The following is an 11,380-nucleotide window of genomic DNA, read 5'->3' as shown; positions in this document are numbered from 1 at the left end:
GAGTAGCTGGGACTACAGGCGCCAGCCACCTTGCCCGGCTAGCTTTTTGTATTTTTTAGTAGAGATGGGGTTTCACCGTGTTAGCCAGGATGGTCTCGAACTCCTGACCTCGTGATCCGCCCGTCTCGGCCTCCCAAAGTGCTGGGGTTACAGGCTTGAGCCACCGCGCCCGGCGTGATTGATTATTTTTGTGTGGGGGTGTGGGAGACAGAATTTTGCTCTGTCATCCAGGCTGGAGTGCAATGGCACAATCTCACTTACTGCAACCTCTGTCTCCCACATTTAAGCAACGTTCATGCCTTAGCCTCCGGAGTAGCCGGGACTATAGGCATACACCACCACCCCCGGCCGATTTTTGTATTTTAGTAGAGACAGTTTCACCATGTTGCCCAGGCTGGTGTCAAACTTGGACTTCCAAAGTGCTAGGATTACAGGCGTGAGCCACTGTGCCTGGTCCTAAGTGATTGGTCCTTAAATTGATGTGCCTAAGAATCATGAGGGGATTTTGTTAGAATGTACATGGAATTCATTGTTCCCACTTTATGGTATCAATGCCTGCCTGAGGCCACACATTGAGAAGTGAGGCTTCACATCGTATGTTGACCACTTCAGCTTTTTCTAATTAAGCTGTATGAAACTGCTTTAGCAGTGGTTCCTAAATGGGAACTTTAAAAATTAAAGATGTTTACTGGGTGCCCTCTCTGTTCCTCAATGAAAACTTCTCTGGCAGGGGTGCTCAGGCATAACAATATTAGAAGCTCTATGATGATTCGGTTGTTCAGCTAGGATTGAGAACCACACAAAACCCACCACAGACCCAAAAACAGGGTACCTTGAGTGCCTAACATGCTCCCAGGTCATTCTGATTCTGGGTTTGAAAGTTGCTTATTACTTTGATATTTCCCCCAGTGACACTGTCCTGTGAATTAAATTTTTACCAGTAGGAAAAATGAAATGTTTTACCAGGAGGGAAAAGGAGGAGGTGGGGGAGAAAAGAGTTGCATGTTCTTATATGGTCTAAGATAGTTCTTAAAATGTATATGGTGCATTTAAAAGCATGAGAAGGACAGCAGGAACTGTGTTAAGGTGGTAACAAGGTTTACTAGAGGAGGAGGGGTGAGGCTGACCTGTGTTGGGAAGTCACTGTTGACTGGGCATGGAAGAGAGCATGGGCCGCTCTGTGGGGGTGGATGAGAAGTGAGGGGAAGAAAAAACCTGTGTATCTTTTTATAAGGTCAAATACATCTTTAGTTTCTGAATGGATCCTTTAGAAAGCAAAGACTGCAGATTGTGCTTCAAAATTTAGGAGGAAAATTAATTCACCTATTAATGTAAATGACTGAAAGTTTACGTGCAAATATACGAGAAAGCTGTTTTCAAATATTTGAAATACTTATCATTACCAAGCCCTTTAAGCTGCAGGGCACTTTTGGTAATTAGTAGTGTGGCCAGAAGGACCAGAGAGCAATTTTGTTTTATTAAAAAATTAACTTTTGGCCAGGCGCAGTGGCTCACATCTGTAATCCCAGCACTTCAGGATCACTTGAGCCCAAGAGTTTGAAACCAGCCTGGGCAACATAGAAAGACCTATTTCTACAAACAATGGAAAAAATTAGCTGAGCGTGGTGGTACGTGCCTGTAGTCCCAGCTACTTGCGAGGCTGATGTGGGCGGCAGAGGTTACAGTGAACTGAGATCAGGCCACTGCACTCCAGCCTGGGTGTCAGAATGATACCTTGTCTCACAAAAATAAAAAAATCGTGAGCCGTCATCACGGGAAAAGTAACTTTTTCTACATGGTCTTTGTAATTGTTTTTGTAGACTTTGTCTCTTAGTATATCCTAATTGTTTTAAGTGCTCCTTTTTGACATCAGGGTTGTTTTCAGTTTCCTGTACTACGAATTACACTGCAGTGCACATTTTCATACCTTTATGCTTTAAAACTCTTCTTTTGTTGAAATGTTGGAGCAGTTCCAAGGAGTAAGAGATGCTTAGGTCAAGAACTTTTTTTTTTTTTTTGAAGACCATTTTAACAGCTCTCATATATGCTGTTTTCCTCAAAGTGCACATGTGTCAATTTGCATTGCAATAATAAGAGTGTATTAGAAGAATGCTAGTGTCAGGGCAGATTGATAGCCAATTCATGATCTGTAATTAGCCCTGCTTATTTATTTGCAGATTTTCCATTTTTTTGCTACCAATGTTTTTTCCAATTTCGCTCACTTATGGATTTTATAGATATACTAGTTCTAGCCTTGTTGAATGGTTCTGGCTAGTTCTGGAACTTTGATAAGTCCTGATTTCCTCTTCATCTCTAGAATCCTTGATGATTTGTGGTTGTTTGTTTGTTTTCAGTTTGAGACCATTTCTTTGGTAGGTGTAACTCTGATGGTCTCAATCCAGCCCAGACCTGTTGTAATCTCCATTCATATAGCCAAATGCCTGGAAATGGACTAGCATTTATTTATGCAGTAGCAAATTTATATAGAGAGGTATATAATATTGATCAGAATTCCCACTCCAAATGCTAATGAGTATTTTTCTGCTGATTTTTTTGTGGGACTCAAGGTTACCATTATTGACAATATACATTGGAACTGCTTCATTGCAAGTGGTTGGGAAGTGGAATATGTGGAAACTGGAAAACTTTCTTGAAGTTATTTCTAAACAGAATTCTGATAGCCTACTCGGCTCCTGGACTGAATAATAAACTATCCAGCCTCTTCATGTTTTTTGTTTTTTCAGGTTTTTTTGTTTGTTTGTTTGTTTGTTTTATGAAAGCATAGGGAACTGAAGAAATTACATTAATTAAATTACTTGATACTTGCTAGTTCTGTTTTAAAAAGATAAACCGTTAGCTTAAATGAAGAATCCAGTAGCAACATTCTAAGTATTTCATCTGAACAGAATCAACTTTGGTTTTCTGGTAACCAGAGTGAATGAAGCACAGGGCCTTCAAATAACATTCTCTGTTTCTAAATAGCATCCCTGAGGTTAGAAAAGTAGTAAGATCCTAGTTAGCCAGGTTGGGATACTGAAGGAGGAAGAGTTTAACTGGTTTCATTTTGTACCCATAATAGCAGACATACTTAGGAGTGTTACTTGATTGTTCAGACTAAAACCTATCTTAGGAGTTCATTATTTTGGACATGTATGAATTGTAGAAGAATGAGAGAGGACGGTAGTTTTAGTTTTGTGTTTTTGCTTACTAAAATTAGCCTATACATTGCACTATGACTTATTAAGACTTTTTACATTCAACATAGTATTAAGTAATACATTAATATCCATGATTCCTGGGCTTGGTCGTTTTATTTGCGTGGGTAGTTTCTTTATACTTTTCATGTTTCCCGCCAATTAGTCCCCTTGCTGAGTTCCCTCAGTTAATTCACTAATACCTTAAGAGAGCTTAGGTAAGTTCAAATTGGTTTAATTTAAATTATATTACAATGACTTGATTTGTAAAATCTAGGTCTCAAAGTTCCAAACCGGAAGCCGCCGCCAATTTCGGGGAACGTGGAGGAGGTGGGCTGCGGGCAGGGTAAGCAGCCTAGGGAGGCCCGCAAAGACCTCCCTGGGTCCCTGCGTGCCATCAGTACCCCTATCTTTCCCTTCCTTCCCACTCCACTTTGCTCTGCGTTTCAGGTTTTGGCTATAGCAGGAAGCCTGAGTTCCCCAAACAGCAAAACCGCGAGCCTGAAAAACCTGGCTCAAGCGCCCCTCGTGCGGCGGGCAGCGGAAGTGTCCGGGCTCTGGGCCCCGGGACGCCGCGGCGGAGGCGCGGAGGGTGCGGGGCGCAGGCGGGGCACCAGGCCCGGTGTCCGGCGGAGGGGGCGGTGCCCTGGGCGTCTCCGTGACTGCGCCTCTGCGCCCGCGTCTTGCCGCGGCTCCCGGGATGCGCGGAGGCGTTGGCGATGGCGATGATACCTCTAGTCCTGCATCATCCGGAGCGGCAGGCGGAGCCGGGGTCCGGACTGCGAGATGGAGGAGGAGGGGAGGCGCTGCGGCCACCTGGCAGGTGAGAGGCCGCGGGCCCCTGGAGGAGGACGACCCCACGACGCTGGGGACGGCTCCCGGAGACCAGAGGGATAGCGAGGAGCGCGGCTGCGCTGGGCCAGGCCCGGCTCCGCGTACCTGTCTTCCTGGTGTGACCTGCAGGGTAGCCTTCTCGCCCGTCCTTGCCGGTTCCCAAGCTCTGCTTAGCCGTGGAATCCCCCAACCAACCAACGCCCCTACCCTGGCTGAGCCCTCCTAACCCATCACCCCTCTGCAGATTCGTTTACAAGCTTACCTGGCGTGGCCTAGGCCCTCCTTACCGTCACCTCACCCTTGTCTGGGAAGCGCCTACCCAACCGCCAGCCCCTCACGAGGGGTCGACCTCCCCTGCCTGCAGTTTCCCACTCTGTCCTCAGGCTGAGGGCTCCATTGCCTCTTCATCCCTCCCATCAAATGACTCAGGCCTTCCCATCCCATTAGCTGCTCCGGGTTCAGTGTAGTTCTGCTGGATAGAAAGAGCAAGGGCTTTGAAATCCGATAAATCTGGCTCGACTCTTAGTGACCTTGGGGAAGTTATCTAACCTCCCTGACGTTTTCCTGATAAACAGAAATACAATGGGAATCACAATAATACAGAACCTTGCTCTTTCTCAGGGTTAGGCTCTGAAAATGCTAACCTAAGACATTCTGGGGGGCGCGGGGAATGGGTTGGAAGAATTTAGGTCGTGAGTTAACTTATAAAAGCCCCTATAACATGTTTTAATATTTACTAAAATTTTAAACAGCACACTAGATATATCACAGGCTGTTCACACATCTTAATGAAAAATCATTGCCACTCAAATTATACAATACATTTCATCAATATTCTTTGCTTACTTCAGGATGTCTCAGTTGTAAGAATATGCATGTGAATTCGTTCTGTCTTACTGCAGCTAATATGCATGCTTAAGACTGGTGTTCCAACTTAACATCTTTCTGATTTTATGACTTTAATCCCATCTTCTTCCATAACCTATTCTCCGTCTCAAAGATAAAGAGTAGCTTGTTATGTTTGCATTGCAGATAACATGGGTAACCTTTATTTAATATTTAAGAGTAGCAAATCAGTATTAATTTACTCCCTTTCCAAAATCACTTTTATTTTCTGCCGTCATCATGTCGTTCCAAATTATGGTCACAGCCTCCTCTTTCTTAAAGTCTCAGGGGTTACTACTAAGACCTGAGTTTACTTTCCCTCAATTTTCTTGAATTCTATTACACTAAAGTGTTTCTGCAAACCTTTTCGTCTATTCTGTCCTCTGCTTTTTCTCCCTTTTCTCTTCCCAGCCCATGATTCCTTCTTTTTTCTAATTTGAGATAATTTGAGATATAGGAGTGATTTATGATTACGTTATATGTGAACTACAATTATCAAATTTGCCAAAAAGATACGTAGAAGAGAGAGAGAGTGTGTGTGTGTGTGTGTGTGTGTATCTGTATCTACATAGATGTAGATATAGCTATATAGAAATATTAGAATTTCAGATTCCACAAAGTTTCAGCGGGGAAGGGGTTGCAATACCTATTCGTAGGATTATTGTGAGAATGAAATAAAGCTTGATAATTTATGTAAAGCTTCTAGAATAGGTGCCTGGTGTGTAATAACCACTTAATACTTCTGACCTGGGGATGCCTCCCAAAAAGGTTTTTTTGTTGTTCGGCTTAACATGGTGGTGAAGAGTGTGGAAGAGCAACTGCTTAGATTCAAATCCATGTTCCACCACTTTAAATAACTTCTCTTTGACTTGGTTTCCTCAACTGCAAAATGGAGATGTTATACCAATTATTTCAGGGTTTCGTGAGGACCCAGTAAGCTAATAGTGTGGAACATTGAGAACAGTACCTGGCACATCCTAAGCTCTTGATAAAATTAATATACTAATAATGATGCTGATAATTATACTGCCATTGTTATTTCCTGACCTGGAATTCTTATTTTTTTTTAATTTATTGAAGGCTGGGTACAGTGACTCACACCTGTAATCTCAGCGCTTTGGGAGGCCAAAGCAGGCAGATCGCTTGAGCCCAGAAGTTGGAGACCAGCAAGGGCAACATAGTGAGACCCCATCTCTGTTAAAAATATATATACGGAAAATTTTAAAATTTGTTGAAAAAATGTAACTGTACAAAACGTGAAAGTTGCCTCTCCTCTACCCCAAATCACCTTTTTTCCTGCTGCCTCCTATTCTTGACTTACGTTAGTGTTTCATCATCTCATTTTTCTCTTAATCCCTTTTTCCAAATATCTCTTAGCCTGAAGTCTTCATAACTTCTGTCATCTCACTTTGTTATTACCTAGTTACTTTTCATTTCTCTTAGCATCCTAATTCCAGACTCTTCATTCTTCTAACTTCCCCAGGCCAAATTCCTGCACCCCTCTGCACCGCTCTTCATTTCTCTACTTCCAAGGACACCCTTGGAGATGCGGGGGTTAGAGAGACTGGTATCACCTCCTTGCTCTTCCTGCCTCCTCAAATTGTGTTTTCTCTTCTACTTCTCTTTTCATAAATTAGCTCTAGTCCTCCCGTTAGCAATTTTAAAAAACAGTAAAAAGTTGTCTTTCTCACTATGTAGGTATCAAAAGTGTTCAGAAACAAGTATACAGCCTTTAAGTGGAAATAGAGCTCTCTGGTACTATTTTTAAAAAATTCTAACCATCAAGAAACAAAGTTCAGGATTTTCTTCTCTTATGGAACTTTCATTTAAAAGGAAAGTATAGAAAAGTTGGTCTCACTTTCCCGTGGACAAATTCACCGTATCGTCCTGATCTGTACCACATGAACGTTAAGAGTATAGATGAAGGTATCTTCTTCCTTGATGAAGGACACCAGTCAATTATATGGATTTCCCAGCACTGGTATATGTCTGATAGTCACTGGCATGGCTGTACCTGTTGTTAAATGCAGAGAGACTTCTCTATTGGGTAGTCCATAGCTGCTAATTGGAGCCCCAAGTAATCCCTGACTGACCTGTTACATTCCTGTGGACCCCCTTGATCCGGCAACTAAAGGGTTAACAGCTGGAGGCTTCTGGGATCCAGCTTGAGCTGGTGGTTAAGTACACTGAACATCAGCCCTGGACCTCCACAGTGCCACTGATTATTCCTAAAATTCTAGATTAAGGCAAACGCTTTTTGGTTGTCAAGAACATAGTGCTGTCTCCAAGAAACAGCTTAGTCAGTCCCACCAGAAGCATCTGTTGGGAGCAGGTTGGGCACCAAGCCATGCAGGACTTTGGGATTTAGGACAATGTAGAGTTGTGTGAGTGCACATTAAGTCTCATTGCAAAATAGAAAAAAAAAAGTTAGGAAAGCAGGAAGTTATTCTTTTAAAGTAGAGACTGTGCCTTACTCATCCTAGCACTTAGCACCTGGCATAATACTGGCATATGGTATACACATAATTAATGTAAATTGAGTGAACAAATGCAGGAATGGGTGCATGCCTCCTGCTTCACCATCAGGATATTCTTGTTGGGATGATGGTAACTCACATTTATATAGCAGTTTAGACTTTACAATGTGGTGCTTTGCACCTTGTAAATTTCTAGTATAATTCCAACATCCTTGGTTACTTCCAGTTTTCCCTCTCACATGTAGTTGTACACAAGGTTTTTTTTCCAAAGGAGAATATGCAGTTAATTGGCCAAGACATTGCAAGCTGGGGGAAAAATTATAAATACTGGGAAATAAAGGATTCTTCACAGGGAATGAAACAGGATTTGTTAATAATTTATGGGAAATATCTGAAGGGCCACATTATGCATCACCAATACCCTCCAGCCTGTATTTCAAGCGTATGCAGTTTTTTGCCTCAGCGTCTCTGCTGCAAAGACCCACCCCCACTTCTCCTAGCCTGTCTGTCCCCACTCCATACCCCCAACCTTTCATCCAGCTGGCCCCTACTCGCTAAAGCTCCCTTCATCCTTTCCCAGCTCCCTTTCCACATTGGAGTAGGTTCCCCCCTTCCATGCTGTCATAGCACCCTGCAACCTTATTAGGCTATAATTACGTAGTTAGATTGATCTCCAACTAGACTGTGATGTCTTTGATGGAGAGGTTACGTTCTTGTATATCTTCAGTGCCTGACACAGAAGTGTTTCTAAAAGTAACATCTGCACACCCCTCAAACAGAATCACAAGGGGCGAGGCCAAGAAATCTGCTCTCCAAGTGATAACTTAAAACTTTTTAACATGCTCTCCAGGTGACACTTAAACTCATTTGAAAACCTCTGTTTCATACAACTAAATATTAGCTGGATTAATGCATCTGTTTGCATCTTTTTCTGTGTTGGGCTTTGTGAGGAGAAGTGCTTTCTGTGCACCAAGTCAGAGCTGAAAAATTCTAGTGCTTTCGTTAGAGAGAGAGAGAGCTGGGTTTGGTGGTGCATGCTGTAGTCCCAGCTACTTAGGAAGCTAAGCCACGAGGACTATTTGAGCACAGGAGTGCAAGTTCAGCTTGGGCAACATGGCAAGACCCTATTGCTAATAAATGAATAAATTTTTCTCTCAAGGTGAGAGATATTAGTACTAATACTACTACTACTAATAATGAGATCACTGTATGAATTCCTTTGTTTCTACATTAATCCCTTTCTGTTTCTGGGTGTGCATTTTTGTGTGTAGGCTTATCTGCCTTGGGCCTCTTTTGTCACATATTGTTCATGTTGTTCATCTGTGAGCTGAGGTCCTGACTCACTGAGTGTTTTTGGGGAGCAGAAGAAGGAGACATTTCTCTCTGAAGATGAACTCAACAGGCCACCTTCAAGATGCCCCCAATGCCACCTCGCTCCATGTGCCTCACTCACCGGAAGGAAACAGCACCTCTCTCCAGGAGGGTCTTCAGGATCTCATCCACACAGCCACCTTGGTGACCTGTACTTTTCTACTGGCGGTCATCTTCTGCCTGGGTTCCTACGGCAACTTCATTGTCTTCTTGTCCTTCTTCGATCCAGCCTTCAGGAAATTTAGAACCAACTTTGATTTCATGATCCTGAACCTGTCCTTCTGTGACCTCTTCATTTGTGGAGTGACGGCCCCCATGTTCACCTTTGTGTTATTCTTCAGCTCAGCCAGTAGTATCCCAGATGCTTTCTGCTTCACTTTCCATCTCACCAGTTCAGGCTTCATCATCATGTCCCTGAAGACAGTGGCAGTGATTGCCCTGCACCGGCTCCGCATGGTGTTGGGGAAGCAACCTAATCGCATGGCCTCCTTTCCCTGCACCGTAGTCCTCACCCTGCTTCTCTGGGCCACCAGTTTCACCCTTGCCACCTTGGCTACCTTGAAAACCAGCAAGTCCCACCTCTGTCTTCCCATGTCCAGTCTGATTGCTGGAAAAGGGAAAGCCATTTTGTCTCTCTATGTGGTCGACTTCACCTTCTGTGTTGCTGTGGTCTCTGTCTCTTACATCATGATTGCTCAGACCCTGCGGAAGAATGCTCAAGTCAGAAAGTGCCCCCCTGTACTCACAGTTGATGCTTCCAGACCACAGCCTTTCATGGGGGTCCCTGTGCAGGGAGGTGGAGATCCCATCCAGTGTGCCATGCCCGCTCTGTATAGGAACCAGAATTACAACAAACTGCAGCACGTTCAGACCCGTGGATATACCAAGAGTCCCAACCAGCTGGCCACCCCTGCAGCGAGCCGACTCCAGCTGGTATCAGCCATCAACCTCTCCACTGCCAAGGATTCCAAAGCCGTGGTCACCTGCGTGATCATTGTGCTGTCAGTCCTGGTGTGCTGTCTTCCACTGGGGATTTCCTTGGTACAGGTGGTTCTCTCCAGCAATGGGAGCTTCATTCTTTACCAGTTTGAATTGTTTGGATTTACCCTTATATTTTTCAAGTCAGGATTAAACCCTTTTATATATTCTCGGAACAGTGCAGGGCTGAGAAGGAAAGTGCTCTGGTGCCTCCAGTACATAGGCCTGGGTTTTTTCTGCTGCAAACAAAAGACTCGACTTCGAGCCATGGGAAAAGGGAACCTCGAAGTCAACAGAAACAAATCCTCCCATCATGAAACAAACTCTGCCTACGTGTTATCTCCAAAGCCACAGAAGAAATTTGTGGACCAGGCTTGTGGCCCAAGTCATTCAAAGGAAAGTGTGGTGAGTCCCAAGATCTCTGCTGGACATCAACACTGTGGTCAGAGCAGCTCAACCCCCATCAACACTCGGATTGAACCTTACTACAGCATCTATAACAGCAGCCCTTCCCAGGAGGAGAGCAGCCCATGTAACTTACAGCCAGTAAACTCTTTTGGATTTGCCAATTCATATATTGCCATGCATTATCACACCACTAATGACTTAATGCAGGAATATGACAGCACTTCAGCCAAGCAGATTCCAGTTCCCTCTGTTTAAAGTCATTGAGGCTATAGGATCTTATGTAAACAGTTTTTGTTTCTGATACTAATGGACTTGATTCTAACTTTGAGTTCAATGGCGGATCAAAACCTAAAAGATTCAACTGAAAAGTTGGCAGTTATGGTTTTCTTTCGTCCGATGTGTCAGTATGTGTTGATTTGCTTTGTAGTTTGTTGGCATCTTAAGATTTGATGTGAAAGTTTTAGATTTTTACCTTGATCTTTGCCCCAGTCTTTTGTACCAAACCTTTAAATAGATGCCAGGAATGAAGCTACTGTGTTAAAGTAGAAAGTCAACCGATTTTCATGATTTGAGTCAGTGTTATGTGTCTTCAAAATAAGATATTGACTGGACTTTTTTAAAGAATGTGAAGGTGTGATTTTTGCTGAGGTGTTATTTTTATTAAATGCATTGTAAATTTTGATTTTTTGAAGTGTTGAAGTTGGGAACACTATACCTTTTTGGTAGCAGGTTGATTTGAATAAATAATATATTGTTAGCTGGGTGCAGTGGTGTACACCTGTAGTCCTAGCTACTTGGGAGGCTGAGGCAGGAGGATCACTTGAGCTCGGGAGTATGAGTCCAGCCTGGGCAACACAGCAAGACCCTGTCTCTAAAAGAAATGTATATATTCTTTTTTTTCTTTTTTTTTTTTGAGACGGAGTTTCACTCTTGTTGCCCAGGCTGGAGTGCAGTGGCACAATCTCGGCTCACCGCAACCTCCACCTCCCGGGTTCAAGCGATTCTCCTGCCTCAGCCTCCCGACTAGCTGGGATTACAGGTGCACACCACCATGCCTGGCTACTTTTTGTATTTTTAATAGAGACAGGGTTTCTCCGTGTTGGTCAGGCTGGTCTTGAACTCCCGACCTTAGGTGATCCGCCTGCCTTGGCCTCCTAAAGTGCTGGGATTACAGGCGTGAGCCACTGCACCCAGCCAGAAATATATATTTTCTTAAGGCAGAAAAGGAGATAA

The 11,380-nt window shown here is 43.6% G+C and overlaps 1 protein-coding gene across 1 annotated transcript; it reads left to right on the top strand.

Annotated features, from left to right (window-relative positions):
• Positions 1-3,852: 3,852 nt before the first annotated feature.
• On the top strand, positions 3,853-10,904 carry GPR75 (G protein-coupled receptor 75). The gene is made up of 2 exons (XM_023190190.3): positions 3,853-4,017; positions 8,662-10,904. The coding sequence occupies exon 2, from the start codon at positions 8,780-8,782 to the stop codon at positions 10,400-10,402; it is 1,623 nt and encodes a 540-aa protein (XP_023045958.1). The 5' UTR covers positions 3,853-4,017; positions 8,662-8,779; the 3' UTR covers positions 10,403-10,904.
• Positions 10,905-11,380: the final 476 nt, after the last annotated feature.

The sequence above is a fragment of the Piliocolobus tephrosceles genome, chromosome 15 (genome assembly GCF_002776525.5).
Source record: "Piliocolobus tephrosceles isolate RC106 chromosome 15, ASM277652v3, whole genome shotgun sequence".
Taxonomy (NCBI): domain Eukaryota; kingdom Metazoa; phylum Chordata; class Mammalia; order Primates; family Cercopithecidae; genus Piliocolobus; species Piliocolobus tephrosceles.
This window is presented reverse-complemented; position numbering and strand designations above follow the sequence as displayed.